The sequence below is a fragment of the Carettochelys insculpta genome, chromosome 1, assembly GCF_033958435.1.
Source record: "Carettochelys insculpta isolate YL-2023 chromosome 1, ASM3395843v1, whole genome shotgun sequence".
NCBI classification, from domain to species: Eukaryota; Metazoa; Chordata; order Testudines; family Carettochelyidae; genus Carettochelys; species Carettochelys insculpta.
In genome coordinates, this window is record NC_134137.1 from 145,705,671 (window position 1) to 145,727,462 (window position 21,792).

General features: G+C 43.3%; 1 protein-coding gene across 3 annotated transcripts in view; it reads right to left on the reverse strand.

Annotated features, from left to right (window-relative positions):
• Nucleotides 1-11,347: 11,347 nt before the first annotated feature.
• ARHGAP6 (Rho GTPase activating protein 6) overlaps nt 11,348-21,792 on the reverse strand; it is a 479,646-nt gene continuing 469,201 nt past the window's right edge. For all 3 annotated transcript variants that reach the window (XM_074992808.1, XM_074992819.1, XM_074992830.1), the window contains exons 11-13: nt 17,733-17,995; nt 14,731-14,811; nt 11,348-13,494 (exon numbers count right to left, since the gene is read on the reverse strand). In XM_074992808.1, the coding sequence (XP_074848909.1) occupies nt 12,767-13,494; nt 14,731-14,811; nt 17,733-17,995 (1,072 nt within the window). In that variant the 3' untranslated portion in view covers nt 11,348-12,766. The remainder of the gene's footprint in view (nt 13,495-14,730; nt 14,812-17,732; nt 17,996-21,792) is intronic.

Here is a 21,792-nt window from a genome sequence, read left to right on the forward strand (position 1 = left end):
CAATCCTAAACCCTGCCACAGAGGAGGAGGTAAAGTGGGAAGGCCATATGCCTCAGCTGCATTGTCCTTCTCTGCTGTCCATGCAAAGATCTCCCACTGCAGCAGGGGCCCTCTTTTTAAAGAAAAGTCATAGGGCTAGCCAGGTCTGCCAACACGGTGCAGCAAAGAGGGCAAGTGGCCTGGGCCCACTGCTTCTAAAGGGCAGCTGCCAGAGCCCTGGCCTCTTTTGAACTGTTGCCTGAGCACCACATACTCCAGGCTGCTGTGAGAGCTGCTGGGGGTGGGGCATGGTATGACATGCTCCGGGTGGCTGTGGGTGATGGGAGTGTGGCTGAAGGGGGAAGGCATGGCTGGCATGCTCCTGGCAGCACTGAAGGCTGTCTGCTTCCTGCCCTGCCCTTTCCACTTGACACCCCCCCCTTCTGCAAGCATGGAGCCACCTGCCATTCCCCTGCCAACTTGCCCAAATGCCTGATGTGGCCGTCAGCTCTGCTGAGACTAGCAATGGCTTGGGAGCAGGTGGGTGCTTGCTGTTGTGGCTCCAGTCGAGCCATGGTGCCAAGGGAAGGCAAGCTGAGGGGCCAGAGCTAATACAAAAGCCTGGTGCTGCCGTATGAAAGACCTCTCCTGCCTGCTGATCCCCTGGTTTGCTGCTGTGGGGAAGTACACACTTCATTTCTCACAAGGTTTCTAAGTCACCACACACAAATCGAAGACCTGCTAAGGGTTTGTTCTCAGAGCTGAGCTCCAAACCCTAATCTGTTCTAACCTGAATCTGAGGGGGACTGCATGGCCCACTCTGAGTATAACTCATTGGTGTGACAAGCCCCACTTGGTGTCAGTTTAGCAGACAAATGATCAGTTTAAACAATGGACTTGTTCAGGCTGTATCTCTCTGCAAGGGTGCGGCTCCCATCCCCATAGTACTTCATAATCTAATCTATGTCCAATCATCCATGAGGCAGGAAAGCATTATTATTATCCCCATTTTATAGATAGGAAGCTGAGATTAAGTAAATTGTCCAAAGAGGCACAGAGACTTGAATGTCCATCTCTCATACCTTACACTGGCGTCCTGACTACTGGACCAATGTGATCCTTTGAGGCACCACATTTTTTTGCAATACCCGCTTCAGACAACTGTCATTTCTCTTTCATGAAGTCCTAGGCTGTAGCTGCACTGGCACAAATCTTCAAAAGAGCCATGCTAATGGCCATTTTGAAGATTACTAATGAGGTGCTGAATGGAATATTCAGCACCTCGGTAGCATTCACATGCTTCCAGCCCCAGCGCTTAGAAAGGGCCGCTTTCGAACACCCACAGCTCGGCGCTGCTACACGGGGGTCCTTTTTGAAGGGACCCTGCACATTTCAAAATCCCCTTGCTCCGTTCAGCTACGGGGTATAAAGGGATTTCAAAATGTGCAGGGTCCTTTCAGAAAGGACCCCCTTGTAGCCACACTGAACCACGGGCGTTTGAAAGCAGCGCTTTCGAAGCGCCAGGGCCGGAAGCATACTAATGCTAATGAGGCGCTGAACATTCAGTTCAGCGCCTCATTAGTAATCTTCAAAATGGCCATTAGCATGGTCATTTCAAAGATTTGTGCAAGTGTAGCCACAGCCCTCCTAAATTGGCTGGTGGTTCCCTTCCCATACTGGCTGAGGGGTGAATGTAGAGGATTTTTGGATATTACCATAAAACAAAGCTGTGGAATTTATTCAAAACAAAAAAGCAGTCCAGTAGCACTTTAAAGACTAACAAAATAATTTATTAGGTGGTGAGCTTTCATGGGATAGACCCACTTCTTCAGACCATAGCCAGACCAGAACAGACTCAATATTTAAGGCACAAACAGCTTGTCTCTTTCTGCTCTCCCTTTTCCTTATGCTTGCTCTTCCACCACCATCTGCATCCCCTCACTCTCCTCAAGCCTGAATTTAAACTGACAATCCCCTCCCCCAATATCTGACAGAAGTGACAGTTACATTTCCTCCCAATCCACAGCCTAGAAGGAGAGAAAGTCAACAGGGTCTAAGATTAATACTGGAAGGACTGCCTGACTTCCATAAGTCTAGTAGATCACAAGTTAAATATGAGTCAACAGTGTGATGCTGTTGCAAAAAAAGCAAACGTGATTCTGGGATGCATTAGCAGGTGTGTTGTGAACAAGACACGAGAAATCATTCTACCGCTCTACTCTGCGCTGGTTAGGCCTCAGCTCGAATATTGTGTCCAGTTCTGGGCGCCCCAATTCAAGAAAGATGTGGAGAAATTAGAGAAGGTCCAGAGAAGAGCAACTAGAATGATAAAAGGTCTGGAGAACATGACTTATGAAGAAAGGCTGAAAGAATTGGGCTTGTTTAGCTTGGAAAAAAGAAGATTGAGGGGGGACATGATAGCGGTTTTCAGATATCTTAAAGGGTGTCATAAGGAGGAGGGAGAAAACTTGTTCTTCTTGGCCTCTGTGGAGAGAACAAGAGGCAATGGACTTAAACTGCAGCAAGGGAAGTTTAGGTTGGACATTAGGAAAAAGTTCCTAACTGTCAGGGTGGTCAAGTACTGGAATAAGTTGCCAAGGGAGGTTGTGGAATCTCCCTCACTGGAGATATTTAAGAACAGATTGGATAGATGTCTATCAGGGATGGTGTAGATAGTGGTTGGTCCTGCCGTCGGGGCAGGGGACTGGACTCGATGGCCTCTCAAGGCCCCTTCCGGTCCTAGTGTTCTATGATTCTATGATTCTATGATCCTCTAATCTTCTCACACGGGCTGGTCAGTCGTCTGTCCCACGTGGCACTGCTCTCAGCTGGAAGAGATCAGTGTCAAGGCTGAAGGGACAGAATAAAGAAAGATTTTGCAAACCTGTCTAGGATTGCACATCACTTACATTTAGCGTGACACTGAGTCAAATTCTACACTTGTTCATACGAATGTGAATCTGGCATAACTATTAGGCTACATCTACGCTAGGGGAAAACTTCAAAATGGCCATGCTAATGGCCAAATGGCAGAATACTAATGAGGTGCTGAAATGAATATTCAGTGCCTCATTAGCATGCCGCCGACCACGTCACTTCAAAAGTGCCGTGCTTCACTCACGCGTGGCTCGTCTACACGGGGGGTCCTTTTCGAAATGACCCTGCAAACACCAAAATCCCAGCTGATAGGAATAAGGGAATTTCGACATTTGCAGAGGCCTTTCAAAAAGGAATCCCCCGGCATAGATGAGCTGCATGTGAGCAAAAGGTAGCACTTTTGAAGTGCTGCAGCTGGCACCAGCCCGATGAAGCACTGAATATTCATTTCAGCGTCTCATTAGTAGTCTCTGATTTGGCCATTAGCATGGCCTTTTCGAAGTTTTCCCCTAGTGTAGATATTGCCTCAGTGTCTTAATAGCCACAATGAGGTAATTCAGATTTGTATCAGGGTAATGCAAAGTCTTGTCAAGGTGTTAGTACAGAGTGAGTGCAAAAGTTCAGAGGTAAGAGGTACTCTGAAAAGCTGAAAAGATGTGGGACTTTCAATGTTCCATTATCCTTTCAAAATACAGATGTCTAACAACAGCGTGTGACTTCTGCTCACTGACACAGATGCAGCCCTTTGACTGCAGTGGAAACTCCACTGCTATACTCAAATGAAGCATTTGATTCTGTGCCAGGGTTGAAAAAACAAGCAAACTATATTTTATAGCCCTAACCTATCATTTTTGTTTGAATGTATAAGACAGGGGTGTTATTCATGTAGCAGTACTTATATAAAAGCTTCTACAAACATAGGATGGGTTCTAATTCTAGGTATTATACGGGTGCCTTATTAGTGAGAATTATTCCAGGGAATAGCCTGCTGCCTTCAGCTCACTGAGTGCTGAACTACTACTTCAGTCTACCACATGCTGAGTTGAAGTACTTCCCTTGCCCTCCCTGTCTTAGTTATTCACAAAGTAATATGCCAAGTTTGAACTTTACCGCCCATTTCGTCCCGACCTGCTGACTGGAGAGAAAAAGTTTACGTTAGTTAAACAGGAGTAGTTGGAAGTAACGGAACTGCACTGGCATTTTCAGTTCAGTTGTTAAAGGCATGCACCTGACTCCTCAGTTATTCAGAGTTCTTGTTTTGCCTTTGAAAAGTGATTTGTGTGATGATGGAAGGTGCTCTACAGGCTGAAGACCAGAGGTGGGGAAAGTACCCCAAAAGTTAGTTGAGTAAAAGTACAGGTGCTTGGTGGAAAATGTAATCAAGTAAAAAAGTCAAGGTTTCCTTCTGGAAAACTACTTCAGTAAAAGTACAATCAAGAAGCGATGCTTCTGTACTTTTATTCAGCTCTAGTTTTACTCAAGTAACTTTTTGGGTACTTTTTCCACCTTTGCTGAAGACTACGCCACTTTATCCACAAAACATACACAGCAGGGGTGGCATCACAGTAAGTTTACCCACACTGCTATGCGCCTCAAGATATTTATGTGCAAATGTTGTGGTGACCAAGGCCATGTAATCACTTGGCTGGGGAGTGGCAACAGCTCTGTGTGTGTGTGTGTGTGTGTGTGTGTGTGAAGTTACCTTGTCATAATATGATCTCTAATTTTACAGTTAGTCCCCTCAGAGTAGTCCAACGGTTAATTTCATTGCACCAAAGCATAGACTGTCAGTTGCATTTAATATCTGAACAACTTTTTCATCATTTCCACTCCTTTATCTAGTCAAATTCAATTCAGAGCAAGGTAGAACTCATACCATATTTTTCTTAAAGGACTACATTAAATGAGCAGACATATGAGTATTTTAACACTTTCTCCCCACCCTGTTGGTACTAAAACTCTGGAAATTGTTATTGCTACCTTACTATTGGTTGAAGTTGGGGTGTCATTGAGTACTCAGGTAAATGTGGCCAACATCTTTGAATATCAGGCATAAGGGCCAGGTTTTAAAGCTATTTAGATGTCTAAAGACACAGTTAAGAAGCCTAGTAAGAAATGATTTTGAAAGTTTCACTAGATACACCTTTAGTCACCTAACACCCTTTTTTAAACAAACTGATTCTAAGTAGCCCCAAGCTGAGGCACCCAGATGAAAGTACCTCTAATTAGGGATCACTTTTGGAAAATGTGGGGCCTCAACACCCCACCCTGGGCCACTCCCACCCCTTCCCCGCTCCCTCCCCAACCCCAAGCCCTACCCCTAGCCACCTCGCCAGCTAGCCTGTTCAGGGAACGCTGCATGGTATCACCTCTGCCCTCCCCTCCCCTGCACTAACCACAGCATTCAACCACTGCCTCCCTGTCTGCTGAACCCCACTGGCTGACTGGAGACCTCCTGGTCACCCACAGAGAACTGGAGTTCCGGAGGCTGGGAAGCAGCAGTGGAGTGCTGTGTGGTGGAGTGGGGGAGGAGGCCAAGGGGAGGCGATCTCCTGTGGCTGCTGCCACCCCCTGACCCTTCAGCAGAGGGTGGAGGTGAGCAGCTCCGATGGCACTTGTAGTCTTTGCCCTATTTGTGAAGCAAGTCCTGCTGGGACTGACAACCTTGCCCAAAGGCAGTTGCAGTTGTAAACATGTAAATTCTGGGCCTGGGATGTAAAGACCCAGGTTTTTCAGGGTGGCAAAGTAGTCCTTTAAACTTTGTGGCATGCTGTCTGGCTGCTCTGCAAACAGCCTGCCTGTCAAAGAGAAGGTTACCCATTGGCTGCTGAACCTCAGCGTAAGAGTAGCCAGGCAGCTCACCACATGGAGATAGCAGAAGGCATGGGGTAGGCAGAAGAGTCCATTGTGTCGGACTTTTCCTGGTAGGCTGCACTGGCTGCAGCCGTAACTTCACTGAGGATCGCTCAGAATTCTTGTCCAAGAAGGGGCTGGTGGGTGGCCACTCTTAACTGATGGCTGGAAGACAAGTAAACTTTGTGTCCAAAGAGATCTAGTCTCTTTGGCTATGCCTACACTACAGAGCTCTTTCGAAAGAAGCCCTTCCAGAAGATCTGTTGCAAAAGAACTTCTTTCAAAAGAGTGCAATCACACAGAAAAAAGCGGGTCAAAAGAGCAATCTGCTCTTTCGAAAAAGAGCATCCACACAGCCCCCGCTCTTCTGAAAGAATGGGCCAGGGACTGAAAAATCAGGCCCTATGAGGGCTGCTCTTTCAAAAAAAAGGGGCCTGAGGAGCATCTACATGTTTTCTTTTGAAAGAAGCCTTAGAAAGGGGGTGCTGTTCCTGAAACAGGAAAGAAAGAACAATTTCAAAAGGAGAGATGCATTCTTTCAATTTACTTGCAAAAAAACGCTTTTTGTGTGTAGACACTCCATGGGATCTTTCGAAAGAACCTACTAATGTAGATGCAGCCCTTGCCTTTCCCTATGGTTAACTCCCTTGCCCACCAGGAACTGCAGGCCAGATGGGACGAAAAGTACTCATGCCCCTTAGGAATCACAAAGTATTTACAGTCAGTGTTTTGGAGATGCGGGGGCAAGGAGGAGGGAAGCTACACAGCGCAGTGATGATTTTTCACATATGCTCATGAAGGGGTAAAGAGACCCTGGCAGGGGCCAAGGAGCAGTGAATGCCAAACAGGGAGTCCAACAGCCCCGGTTGGATGTGACCCTCTTCAATAGTTCCTGGTGCGCCTGTGTGTCATCCTGAGGAACCAGCTAAGAGGGCCACATCATAGCCTCATCTGGTGATGACAAGGATGATGCCAATACCGTGGCTGTTTCCCTGCATCCATTTGGAATTGGGGTCTTCTTCAGCTTCTTAGCTGAAGCCATAGAGAATTGATTGGTGCCAACTTGTAGATGGATCATAAGACACTGGGTGCTGAGCTGGACCATTCTTCCAGTGCTGGAGTGAGTGTTGACTTCATCAGGAGCATTTTAAGTCAGTTGTCACACACCTTTTCAGTCCTGGGTTTGAAGGTCTCACAGATATGACACTTGTCACTGATGTACCCTTTGCCCAAGCACCTAAGACAGCTAATATGAGGATCACTGATGGGCATAGATCATTTGTAATGATTTTCAGGCTTAAAACCTGTTTGAGATTAATGAAGACTTAAACCCACTATTAAAGATAACTAACTTAACTAAATACAACTAAATTATAGGTCCTGCAAAGTTCACAAGAATGGAGAAGAAATAATGCTAGCTGAAGCAACGGACATTGCAGTACCATCACTGGTGGCAAGAAGGAGCTGGAGAGGGGGCACGGTGACCAGGAGGTGCTCCTTAAACTGTGCTATGAAGGTACCATGCCAGACAGCACTGGAGCCATTTTCCTGCAGATACTGTTGAGGGAAAGACTTCCAGCACTGGTGCATGAGGCAAGCACACACACCTAATACGGAATAGACAAGAGCAAGCCCTCAAATAAGAAACAGCTGTATTCCACAGCTTAATGCGCCCTCCAGAGCTACCATATACGTAGAAAGACACAAAAATTAATTAATTAATTAATTAATTAATTAATTAATATACGTAGAAAGACACAAAAAATTAATGTGTCTCCAGGCAGTATTAGACAATGGAGATGCCCTTTCATTTTATACTGCCCAGCTATTAAGCCAGATTTAAACAGAACCATGGAGCAGTGTGGGAAAAAGCTATTGGAAAGTGTGCAGCTTTCCTTAAGAGGTCCTGGGAGCAGAGTTCTCCTCTGATGCCTTTGGGGGGGGTCAAGTCCCATGTCCCTTCTGCAGCCTTCTGTTGCTTCCAAGTGGAACATTCAGAGGAAATGCTTTGAGGTGACCCTCTCTCTCCATTCTGCAGACTTTGCTATGGGAGGGTACAATGTGGGCTCAAGAAAAGTCATAGCTTAGGGAAAAACATGACAGGAAATGAAAACACTCGCAAAGAGATTTAGCAGATTTTGATATAGTTTCAGCAGAGGGGCTAAGGAAGAGCCAACAGAGTGACTCAGTTATGTCTGACTTCCCATTGGGAAACATACAAGACCCTATAATCCTGTGTCTACACATGCCCCTTCCTTTTGAAAGGGGCATATTAATGAGCGGGTTCAAAAGATGCTAATGAGGCACTGCAACGCGTATGCAGCACCTCACTAGCATAATGGCAGCCGCAGTGATTCGAAAGTGCAGCTTTTCAAATCACACGTTGCCCGTGGAGACAGGACCTTCCGAAGGATCCCTCCCAGTTTTCAAAAGCCCTTCTTCTGATCACCAGATAGAAAGAAGGGTTTTCAAAAACTTGGGGGGGTCTTTTCGGAAGGTCCTGTCTCCAAGGGCAGTGCACGATTTGAAAAGCTGCACTTTCAAATTGCCACAGCTGCCATTATGCTAATGAGGTGCTGCATATTCATTGCAGTGCCTCATTAGCATCTTTCGAACCCGCTAATTAACATGCCCCTTTTGAAATTAAGGGGCACGTGTAGACCCAGCCTGAAAGACAGAGTGCCAGAACTAGACAAATGGGATTTTTTTTTAATACTCATTTCAAGCTGAAATGGAAGCAACTATATCAGCTGCTTCTTTGAACTTTGCTGGTGCTGCACCCAAGAAACCTCTGTGCCTCAGACTCACCCATCCCTCTTGTTATTGATCTGTCCCTCTACTTTGGATATACATTGTATATTTTAGATATCAATGTAGACACATAAAATTCGTTGGATAGTTTAAAAAAATCAGCTTTTGCTATGATCCACATGATCTATAAACAATAGACATCCGTGTGGCAAAATCTGAACTTTGTGTTAAACCCAGTTGACAAAAAATGAGTCTCTCTAGTTTATTTTTTAGCATTGGAATCAGGCAAGAAGTTAAAGAAAGCCAGTATTTCAAAGTTAGTTTTAATCAGTGCCTTTTTTGTAAAAAAAGGGGCCCTGGTACTCAGCTGGCTCCCCAACCTCCACCTCCAGCCGATCCTATGACTGGAGCTGCCGAGGTGCTAGTATTCTGTACCAGCAAGTGCTGCCATAATAAATGCACTGGTTTTAATTGTAAGCACTTACACTTTGTAGCTCTATGACCACAAAATCTCACCACTTGTTTGAAAACTGTTGATGTGATTTACAATTATTAGGGTTTCCTTTTAGTTCAGTAGTTTAATCTTGCAGCTGAACTAAAAATCTCCACTCCTTTCTGGGATAATTAAGCATTACATTTTACCCTGTCTCTTTTCCTGGTTCTCCCAGACTCAAAATCTTTTCCCTTCATGGTACAACAGCAACACCAGCTGAAGTTAATAACAAAAAAATCAGGTGACCTTACGCAAGAAAGTTAGTTAAAGTCAGCAAATTTTTTTTCTAGCTTTATTTTGTGCCATGAAACTGAAGACATGTTCCAGATTTGGTTTGTGCTGCCATCAGTTACGCACACACATAAGAAACACATGCACATATATGAATTAGTAGCTATTTAAAAGAAAAATATTTTCATGTGCTTGAACCAACACTCAACATCTCTCTCTGAAAAGTTGTTTAAATGTACCTGCTTCTGTATTTGGAAAGGGATACAAAAAGGAGGACTGGGTTTCTGTAGCTTTTTGCTATTATTGAACCTGAGCTGAGGTTTCTTCTATTGAATAACGCTGACAGCAATAAGTCTGAGATAGCTTTGCTAGAATTCTCGAGCTGACTAGTTGAAGCCATTTTCCTATTGTGTCTATGCACCATATGTCATCTATTTTTATAATTAATTCCCTTATCTATTATTTTTGGTTCGTTTCTACTCAAAGTCTGCATTTAACTATAAACAGCTGTCTATAAGCAGGAATCTGCTTCTATGACCACCCATTATAGTTACAATATAGTTTGACAGATTGATGTTGTTTCAGAAGCCCTAGCCAGTGGAAACTACAGAAAGGGATGGCGGGGTGGTGTCCATTAATGTAGTGTTCATGAAAGGAGCCAACCAGCCTGACAGTACCAGCGACTGCAGTCCTTTAGGCAGCTCTAGGGGGTCAGTCTTGCTCACCTTTACTCTGGTGGGTTATTCCTATGAATTTCATTGAGCTTATGCACCTGAATAAAGGCAGGCACTTTAAAATCCAATAAAAAATGCTACACAAGATCTAGGAATTATTAGGATCAACTATACAGGGATAGCCCTGCAGTGCTTACATGCTTTAACTCCGACCAAGAGGGATGCCCCTTTTGTTCATGGCTAAAAGTGAAGGTGCCTTTTCTGGGTGTGCTCACAGACTACCAAGCCCTCTCTCAAAGAGCACCAACCCAGCGATCAGATGATAACTTTGCATTGCTAATGATTTGGGTGGGACTCAAACTATTGACTCAGAAGTGTATGTTACATGAGCACTTGCCAGAACAAAATATTCTGGAACAAATTTTTAAAAATCATAGTTTTCTTTTGCAATTTCAACATTACAGGATGTGCTTTGATTGGTCTCTTAGTTTTGCCTGTATGTGTGGAAAAAAAAGCCCAAATTCAAGACCCTTGTGCAGACAATAGGATGTTTTGCCAGTGAATTGACTGGTACCCTTTATATTAATGACCCAAATATTCAAACCTAGATATCTGAAGTTAGTAGTTTAAAACCATACTTAGACCTGATCAACATTAGAAAAATTGCACTGTTTTAATTATTTTAAATTAATCTTGATATAATCATATGAACCTCTAATACAGATGTCCTTGAACCAGCTAAAACCTTACATTACTCTGTTTACCTACACTGAGGGAACATGGACACTTACTGGAGGATTGATTCATTCAAAGTCGATCTTTCGGGGCTCAACTGAGCACATGTAGTGTTGATGCACTAAATCAAACCAGCAGGGCTCTATAGTCAGCCCGGGTACTCCTCATTGTCAAGAGGAGTTAGGAAGATTGAGGGGAGAGTTTCTTGAAACTATCCCATCGTCCTCCCGCTGTGTGGACGGCCAGAAAAATTGATCTGTGAAATGTCAACTCCAGCTACACAATTGTTGTAGCTGGACTTGCATATTTAAGATCAACTCTTTGGCCTAGTGTAGACCTGGCTTGGGGTAAGCCAGAGTTATATGTCTAAGGAGCCTAAAGATATGTCAAGACAGCAAAGAAAAACACATTGCTGCCTGTTCTAGCCAACTCAGGCTCACAGGGGATGGGTTGTCAGGCTATATTCACTACTGTGTGAACTTCTGGGCTTGGGATGGAGCCCAAGTTCTAAGATGTTCCCACCTTTCAGGATTCCAGAGCTTGGACTCCAGTCTCAGCCTATAAGTCTACATGGCAATGGAACAGCTCCACAGCCCAACCTGCAGCTGCAGGCGTACCCTTAGGCGAATTGAAAATCAACAGGGCTTGGTTCCTACAAGCCCACATCACGTTTGAAAATGCTCCTATGTCAATTAGTTATTTGTAAAAAGTTTAAACCCAATAATGATCATAAAAATCACTGACATTTCTGGGATTTTATTTATAATCAGGACTACAACAAAAGAGCAAAACAATTGCACTACCTTTGCTTAGCTTTTTATTCCATCATTATGGCACAAGATAGAACTTCAAGACAGCATCACTGAATAAGTCTTCCAACTTCATTAAAATTAAGGCTAGCATGGTTTATAAAATTTTTATAGGCTACATTTTCCCTTATGTGAAAAAAAAAACCTCTTAAAATACTGGAGTACATTGCCACCTGTTGGTCATAAACACTTTTGCAGTTTAATAAAACCAGAACTTGTGTAACAGCACAATTTAACAATGTAACATAAAGCTATTGAAGGAAAAAAAATATTTCCCCAAATTTTGGCACAATATTGATGCAAAAAGCGGTGAACTTCTCCAAATGTCATATTCATGTCTAAAACACTGTGGGTGAATCCTTTACAAAAATAGGGATAAATTCTCATCATTTTGATTGCCTTGTTCTTTGTTGTTTAAAAGGAAAAGCCATATCTCTTTCTGTTACATGCCAAACATAGATCTTTTAAAAAATTTGGTTTCCAGTTGATTGCTTTACAATAATATATAAAAATCATACATTATAAATATATATTATATATTATATACTGTATATATAAGACTGTAGTTGATCTAAAATGGGAGGGTGAATTTTTGCACACAGTCTGTTAGTTTGGTTTTAGGCACAACCCTTCTCTTGCTTGATTAGCTGAACTGCTTCCTAACAGAATCTAAAAAAAATATTCTTTTATAACATTGTATCAAATTTTAATTTTGTTTACAAACATATTTATAAGAAAAATACTTGGTAAATAACTTCTCCCTAGCGTGCTACAACCCTTATAAAATATATGGCTTTTCATGTTTCATTCTATTTTAGTGTTTTTACAGGCAGTGAACAGAATGACATTTCCCCTCATTACCAAGTTGTTTAAAAGCACAGAAACCAGCTTGTGCACTTTCTATAGAATTCCACTGTATATGATTGGTAGCATAAGTAAAGTTCAGTGAGTTTTTTTAAAAGCAGTCCTGACTGACTACTTGATTGTCATCTGTATCCATACACATAATATATGATTATCATACATAACCCAGGCTATACAATCATCAGATCGGCAGACATATAAATACATCTTAGCAACACCAAAGCAATAGTTTTATCTTGCACACAGTTTATGAATACACAGTTGTTAAGACTGAAATTTTCATCTCATTTTTCTCTCCTAAAAGCTTGCAAGGAAACAGAAACATACGGCATTTGTAAATGGACTGCTTGACAGTGCTACTGAAGATTTAAAGTGAACAAGATTTTTAAGAAATTATATGAAATTTACTTGGTATATAACATTAAGGTTTCCAATGTCACTATTCCTTTCCTATTCAAAAGAAGCACAGGCTGGGGTGGCAGGTTTCTGTAACGGACTGATCATACAAGGGTTTCAGGAAGGGCATCTGGGTTGTCAGCTGACAAAAGCTCCCAGATTTGCCACCGCTCTTTTTGCCAATCATCCCAGTCCGGCTCTGATGCATTTTTATTGTTCTGATTCTTGGCTGGAGTGGAATAGCTGTTACCCATTTTGTTCTGTGTAGCCTGCCACTGCTGACTGGAAGTGGATTGGTCAGTTGATTCAGTTGTTGGTCCTTCTGTTGCTGTGATCCCCAAACTTTTTTCTGGTCTTTGAAGTCTCCACAAAGAATGCACTGGCGAGGAGACAACTGATCGCTGGGACAATGCAGAAGTCTGTTTTTTGGGGCCAGGGTAAGGGGGAGGGGGCCTCTCTTTTCTACTTATATCTTCTTGCCTCAGGTGTGAAGGTTTAGCTGTTCTTGGCAAGCACCCCACATTTGAGTCATGCTCTGTAAGGTCCTCTGTGCTACTTAAAGTCAAATGCCGCTCAGACCTTGAACTGGACTGGTCTGAATTCCTCCTGCCACCTTCGATTTGTGGAGTGCTGCACACACGAGACACTGGGGGATGCGGTCTACATTCAGGAATGGCAGCAGTAGTCTGACTCCTTCGGATTACTTGCTTTCCAATGTCCAATTCTGTGGAACCACCCTGCCACCGAGGCCAATTCAGTGATAGGTTCCCTTGGGATAGAGAGCACCGGGCTGGTTGTAATGAGCTGCTTTCATAAATGTTTCCATATGAAGCTGAGAAACAGAATAAGACAGAGAACATCAATATGACACAGTGACATTTACAAGTTAGCACTGACATGTTGCATTATAGTGGCAAGACCAGTGTTAGATCTGTATTATTTAAATTGTATCTCTGATACAATAAAGCTGGTGGCTTTCACACTTTGCACTCACATAATGCTATACAACTTCAAAGTGCTTCAAAGGCATTAACTATACAATTCTCCTGTGAAGTAAGCAGATGAAAGAAAAACTGAGGACAGGAAGTTAAATGATTTGCCCATTGTACAGAAGGAATTAGAGGAGTCAGTATTCGAATTCAGGCCCTCTGCTTCTAAGGCCTGTGTTTAACCCTTAGCACAAACAAAACCCAAAGATAGTAACAGCAACGAAGGGTCCTGTGGCACCTTATAGACTAACAGAAAAGTTTTGAGCATGAGCTTTCGTGAGCACAGACTCACTTCATCAGATGCTGGTCTTGGAAATCTGCAGGGCCAGGTATGATTTCCAAGACCAGCATCTGATTAAGTAAGTCTGTGCTCACGAAAGCTCATGCTCAAAACTTTTCTGTTAGTCTATAAGGTGCCACAGGACCCTTCGTTGCTGTTACAGATCCAGACTAACACGGCTGCCCCTCTGATACTTGACACCAAAGATAGTAGAGTCTGACTCTCTCTAATCTGTAACTCTCTCATCTGGCAACATCCATTCCATGATTTTAATTAGCAAGATGACCACTTAGCATGGGCGTGCCCAAGTTTCCTGTGATCCCATAAAGTTTGTTTACAGCCACCAGTCCTGGCTGTCAGTGTTTTGTGCTGTTATTTAACTATAATTTACCCCTAAATGTCTTCAAAGAGCCCAGTAAGCCATGGAAGTGTTGGTAATGCTGCTAAACAATATCGCCCTCCCTTGTTCGGGCAAATTCTCTTGTCCGGCACTAATCAGGTCACAAGGGTGCTGGACGAGGGAGGTTCAGCCTGTATTAGAATGAAGCATTTCAATGCAAAGAAATGAAGGCAGACACTAAAAAGACAGGATACACCTGGGCAGAACTGGAAAAGATGACCCAAGATATGGGATGCTGGCGAATGGTTGTCAATGGCCTATGCACCAACATGTAGGAGTGGAAATGAAGACCTTTGCTCTTGTGCATGCATCTGTTTCATTCTATGTACCAAGAGCATGTATGAACATACTTAAACCTTTGTAGACTGGGGCCTAGAACATATTAAAGAAATGTCATACCTGTCATGCCTGGATGTTTGGAGCCACTTTTCAGTGTTGAATGCCAGGTGCCCCAGATATTGAAATGATCTTCTGGAACATCTACAGAAGTATCAGAAGATGAAATGATTCCTTATATGCACAGAATGGAAATGCATGAATGGAACAATAAATAAGCTAAAGGTAAAACTTTATCCAGCACAAAAGATAAAAGAGCTGGGCAACCATAGTGATTGCTGGATTTCCTGTACACCAGGGACAAAGAGACAAATCTTGTTTGTAATCATTTAAGCTCAAATCTTGCATATGGAAAACACCCAGGAGCTTGCCTGGAGCTCATTGTAGGACTGGAGCCTTCCTTAAGTTTATGGACCCCCTGAACGCAATGGGAAAAAAAAAACCTGCATAAGAAAATCAAAATTTAACCAGAAAAAAAAGTTAACTTGCGTGCTTCCGAAATGAAAAGCGTGACAAAGCCCTCTCAGCAGCCAGGAACTGGGGAGACCAACAAACGGGAAAGGAAATTTGCAAGAACATGTTGTGATATTGGGAAAAAGGCAGAAGAGGGGGTACTGCCTTGGAGAGACAGAAATACAAATGCAGTATTTGGCTTTACCGACCCGGATATAGCAGACCTCAGGAAAAATGGACCTTGTTGTTCCCTAAGTCTGCTTAACTGGGGCCCATAAAATCCTGAATACCCACCTGCCTCACCCCCACCCTCCCAATTGACATACCGCTGCAGAGCCAGAGCTGCCGCCTCCTCTCCCAGAGTCGCCATATGCTCCTCCCACCGGGGTGGTGCACTTACGTGGGCAGATGGCATGCGTATGTGCCCCACTGCTGGTGGGCCGAGTGTGTGGCAGCTCCAGAGGCAGCATTGGCTCTTCCAAGTGGCAGTGGCGGCAGTTCTTGCTGCCATGTGTGGCAGGGCGGCCAGTCACCATGTGGCTTTTTCTGCTGCGTGTGGTAGGGCTGCCAGCCATGGCAGGAGCCTTGCTGTCATGCACTGAGGGGCCCCCAGCTGCAGTGGGACCCCCAGCAGTGGTGTACCTTTTGCTGCCACGTGCAGTAGGGCGTTCTGCCATGGTGTGGCCTTTGCTGCCACATGTGGTGGGAACCTTGCTGTCGCATGCAATGAGGCCCCCAGCAGCAGCAGCAGTGGACTTTGGTGGCTTGTCCCATGGTGGTAAGTACCGGGCATTTTGGGGATGGTAGTGGAGGGGCTGGTGGGGCCTGGTGGGGATGGGTAATAGTAAACCCTCTGATTTAACAGACACCCCTCCTGCCCATTAGACCACTAAATCAAAGGTTTACTGTAGTAATTAGCAATGGGTATATAAAGTGTACAATGTGGTGATACATCAAGAGATGATGATGTCAAGTAGTTATGCTGTAATATCTTGCCATATCAAGGTACTGATGCTATATAATAGCAGGAGATTGAATCTGACCATGATCATTCTGTGACTTTTTGCGAATTAGTTTGACAAGAAATTCTTCATAATGGATTACCATTATTGTACAGTAGAGTCTCAACATTCACGAACTTATTCAATTATTCATGAGCAGCCGCTTCCCCAGGACTCCAGGGCAGGGAGCACCAGCAGCCGCTGCTTCCCTAGGGCCCCAGGCAGGAGCACTGGCACCCGGGCTCCAGGTGGGGAGCAGCTGCTATATTCACGAACTTTAACGTTCACGAGGGTTCTTAATATAGAACTCTTGTGAGTGTTAAGACCACACTGTACACACAAATCTCTAGAACACATCTGATATGACAAATTAGCATATAATTTCCCTTTTTAAGCCTTATTGGAGACATGATCAGGGCAGCCCTGTAACGTACTGGGATTTTTTTAAAGTGCCTAAATGAGGTAGAGACATCGACCTCCCATTGATTTCATTGGGAGCTAGGCACTTACCCTGTTTAGGTGAGTCTGAAAATCCATCTGGCCACCTAGATGCATTTTTAGGCTTCTAAGGCCCTTTGAAAATCAGGCCACCTATCGCTACATTTCTTCAATTTACCCATCAAGCAGTCTGCAATTTTTATATCAAGAGGTTTTTGAGTGCTGGTAGCCTGCCACAATTGCAGCCTGAATGGTAGTCCTTCACGGAAATAATCAATCAAATGGAGTTTATAACTTGAAAGGGTGCAATGAGCTGAGGGTGCCAGCTTATTACAGAAACAAGCAGTAATGCCCTGTGACAGCATTTCTCCACATGTGGGGAACACCTCTTGGGAGATGGGAAGGACAGTGGCAGTGCGAGGTTCCCCCACATTGTTCTGCTAGCATGGGAAGACTCAGGAGAGATGTGTGGTGGGTTTAACTTTCCTAAATGGCAACTTCAGCTTCCAAGAGTTTGGGAAAATGCCACATTATAATTGTACAAATGTAGCCTAATGGTGTGAGGCAGCCAGCAGAGCTCACTGATGTGAGCAGAGCCTTATGACCCAGGATGGAAGGGAAGGTGCCAGCTGTTCTTTACAAAAATAGTCTATTGCTCCATTACATTAATCTGAAGCACATCACTCTTCACCATTCTGGAGATACACATCTCAGAGAAGGGACCTTGGGAGGTCATTGAGTCCAGTCCCCTGTCCTCTTGGCAGGGCCAAGCACCATCTCCCCCTACCCCTTAAAAAAATCTAATTGCCCCAGGTCTCCCACAAGGATTAAACTCACAGCCCTGGGCTTAGCAGGCCAGGGCTCAAAGCACTGAGCTATCCCTCTCACCCTCTTCTAGTGTGCAGGCACCATGGTGTCACATATCTAAAAACAGAGGGTTAGTGTAATGCTTCACGGCCAGCAAATAGTGAATCCTCCAGTATGTGATGGGGAGGGCTCCACAGAATGCGATATGGGTCCATTTTGTTAAAATCATGGATCAAGTACTGCAGGGGGAATCACACGGTTGGATAAATAGGTTTTAAGAGGAAACAATAAACATACAACAAAACGCAACATTTCCCAAGAAGCAACATGAGACAGACGGCATCCAGTGAGAAAAATAAGCATTACCTTTCCCAACCCATGATCCAGGTGAATTCTCTCTTGATTTAGATTGCATGTGGCTACCCAACATGTACTGTTCAGGTACCTTGCACAGCTTATCTGAACTTAGGGCAACATCATCTTGCATTGCCATCAGCGACCGTTCAGACAGTACCGGTGAGTTGTTGTCATAAGGGGAGACATCTCCACTTGAGGCTTTGTTGGAGTCCGTGGAAGAATGTCTCCCTCCTACAGAGTACGAGCCTTCTGACTGCAGCATCTCAAGGCTTCTGACAGAATTTAATACAAAAATAATTGTTAATGAACAGAGTTCTGAGTCCATTAGATACAGCTGTCTTTTGACAACACAAAGGAAGGAAGTGATTACAGCTGCTGAAATGAAAATACTTTACAAGCAATAGGGAGACTTTTCCACAAAATCAGGGGATTAAAATTGTTGCCACAAAATGACCAGCAGAGGCCAGTAAACTTCAATGGATGTTGCAATTCAAAACAAAAACAAAAATCTGTACAGCTCAACACTGGGGGGGGGACAAAACAAAAACACATTGAATAGATTCCTTATGTTACCTTGACCATTTTGCCTGTAGTGAAGTGAATTTTGAAGGTGACAGATCTGTTTGGTATTAGGCAACACGTCACAATCCCCCCCCACCCCTTCCACTCAGAGAAACAAAGAAGTATGTCAAGCTGATCTCTCTCATGGTATGAGAAGGATTTCATTCTGAAAAGAAAAATATAACCTACGCAGAAACACACATGATAGTTTTAAAGCTTTTAGCACCATTTTATCTGTCTGGCACAACAATGTATCTTGCCATTTTATTTGGGGGAAAAGATGAAAAAGTACAGACCAGGCTGTTAGATAAACATCAATTTTACAAACATTTTGGGAACACTGTTACCCCAATTTTATGAAGGTTTTCAGTGCTGTGATTTATTATTTGTGCTGCAGTAGCACCTGTGGATCCCAACAGGTATCAGTTACCCAATGGGCTGGGTACCAGGCAAAAAATCCCTACCTCAAAATGATTTTGAATAAGAGATTTTGAGAGTGATTTAGAAAATCAGGGATTAGATGTACACTACAGCAACCTAATAGGAAGTGTGAAAAACAGGGACAGGTAGTGAAGGGTAACAGGTGACTGCATAAAACAAAGACCAGAATATTGGTACTGTTCTTATAAACTTAGGGCGTTGGGTTACCCTAAGTACATAGGGCAGGTCTCTGAAGCCTCATAAAAAGCCATTAGGTGAGCCTGTATACAATTCTGTCTCCATACCCTATTTTTTGAATTTTTCTTTCCTAATTTTTATTATCAGTTACATTTACCTGAAAACTAGATCTTTGTCCTTTAGAAGCTCATCTTTTGCTGTCTAGAGTCCTTTGCTTGACGCTTCTGCTCTTAATTTCCTTGTTTTGCCCATTTGACCTTTACTTTGCCCTATTTTCTTATTTTTTGCCCTTAATACTCATTTGGGTGCAGGGTTTGTGGCTCCTGCCATCTTTAGTTGATGGGGTAGGCCTTTAGTTTTAGGCAGTTTTACAAAAGGTAGAAGCTCATCTCTTCCTCTAAGTTATTCCCCACCTGAGATTAGTCTTCTTTTCTTGACATATTTAGCTTCCCTATAAATAAACAGGATTCCATATCAGCTCAGACTTGTGAGGATGCTGAGAAGGCCAATAATATATCAGGGTTCAAAAAAGAACTACAGTAAATCCTCGATATAATGGACTAATGGGGGAAAGGGGTGTCCATTAAAACAGGAAGTCCGATATATCTGAAGGTTTACTCTGAGAGTGGCAGCTTCTCTGGCTCTGAGCTGCCCATACACTGTGCTGCGCATCGGGGCTTTTCCTGGCTCTGAGCCACCCATGCTCAGAGCAGGGCACAGGGGCTCCTCAGGCTTCGACCTGAGCTGTGGGAAGGGGAGAGACCTGGCAGCACCGGCTCTCCCAGCTGTGGCCAGGGATTCCCTGGGCTGCGGCAAGCCTATTTTCTTTGCAGGAAGGATAGCAGATGTCCATTATTACTGATGGCCAGTAAAGCAGGGTCTGCTATATTGAGGGCTTACTGTAGATGAATTCATAGATGATGGGCAGGGACGGTATCCCTAGCCTCTGTTTGCCAGAAGCTGGTAATGGATGACGCATGATGGATCACTTGACGATTGCTTGTTCGGATCATTCCCTTTGGAACACCTGGCATTGGCCACTGTTGGAAGACAGATTACTGGGCTAGATAGACTTTTGGTCTGACCCTGTGTAGCTGTTCTTATGTTCTTGTGAAGTGCTGAGTTTGTTGAAAATATCAAACACCTCACAGAACCAAATCCAAAGAGAGGACCTTGGCTTCAACTGACTAGTAAGCATCAGAAACAATGATCATCTTTCCAGATAAGTGACAAAGTACAAATTGAATTAGGAAAACAAAGAATATATACAACACGCTTTAGACCATCTGAAATTCCAGGTTAACATGCAAATGTATCTCTCCTAGATTCTGGGTTTATTTCAGGGGACCTGGTCTACCAAAGTGATACAGGCTTAGTAAGTAACATTTCAAGTTGGATTCTTTCAGTGCAACTTTAGAAGCCCAAAACTCCAAAACTCAAAACAGATACACTAAAAGGAGTTGCTCTTATGTTTTATTCACACTCCCTCTCTTTCTATGGAAGCAACTACTGAGTGTTGATCTAAAATTAATTCAGCTACATCTAGAAACACTTCCCTGAGCTAAATTCAAACTTGAAATTAACTCACACCCAGCAAACAGGGCTACTAGTTGGCTTGGTAGTGTTATCTCAGCACAACTTAGGCAGAGCTCACCAGGATTGTGGCTTCATCATTCTAGAAAGAAACATTGCAGATGTTGCCAAGTTTTATTTTTTTAATTGTAGAGTCCTAAGGAATTATGGGATCTGGTGTACATGAAGCCTGCAACATCAATGTACACCAAATATTCCTCCCTCCTTTCCCCCATCCCTCCCTCAATTCGCAGGGCAGGTCTACACTAGACTTGAAAGTTGATCCTGGACACACAATTCCAGCTACAATAATAATGTAACTGGAATTGACTTATCTAGGACTGACTTATCTGTCTGTCCTCACTAAGGGAGGTCAACCTGAGAAACTCTCCTAACGACCTCTCTTAGTCCTGGCAATAATAAGGAGTATAGTGGTTGACTGTCAATCCCTGATAGTTCAGTTTCGCATGTCCCTACTAGGCGCATATAATCAAACCCCAGATGATAGACCTTGATGATATCGATCTCCCAGAAAGAGTAGACGTACCCTGACAAACCTGTGGGGGTGGGGGGGTGAAAGTGGGAAACAGAATTAGACAAGTAGCAGAAGATTAAGCAATATATCAATTTCAGAAGAGGAATAAAAAAAGCCCGAGAGACATGGGCAAGAGTTTGGCTGTATTTTCTGTCACTGACAATTTGTACCTTCCCATTTCCAGAGAGATGGAAGTGTTAAATGTATTGTAAGCAATCGAAGGCCTGATTCTGAAACACTTATGCTAAACATGAAGCATGTGAGTTTTATCACTGAAGCCAGTGAGACTATGCACATGTGTAAATGTTTGCTGGATCAGGGTCTAATTACGTAAGATATGGGAAAAAAGGTTATACATCCACTTAGCTATGGCAAGGTAACACAAGAAACAGCATGGATGGCAAGGGAAAGCAAATGATGTGAACACATAATTTTATTTATATGTAAAAGCCATATAATGTCTTACCTTGAATGATCTTTGTTATATTTACCTCTTCTTGATAGACTCCCTGATAAAAACTTACTTAAATGGAAACTGTCAAGTTTGGAAAGGTCCAAATTTTCACTTTTCTAAAAAATTCCTTCTACAGTAGCTGTTAACAAACCCATGTAATTATTTACATATGCTCTTGCTTTCCAAATCAGTTCTTAAAGGATTGTTTTTCACAATTAAAACAAAATGTTTACATGCCAGAAAAACCTATACTAACCCAGAGTATGAACAAATAGAAAATGAAGAGCACTTTAGTGGTGGAAATTTACTTTTCTGCTTCCAATGATTTC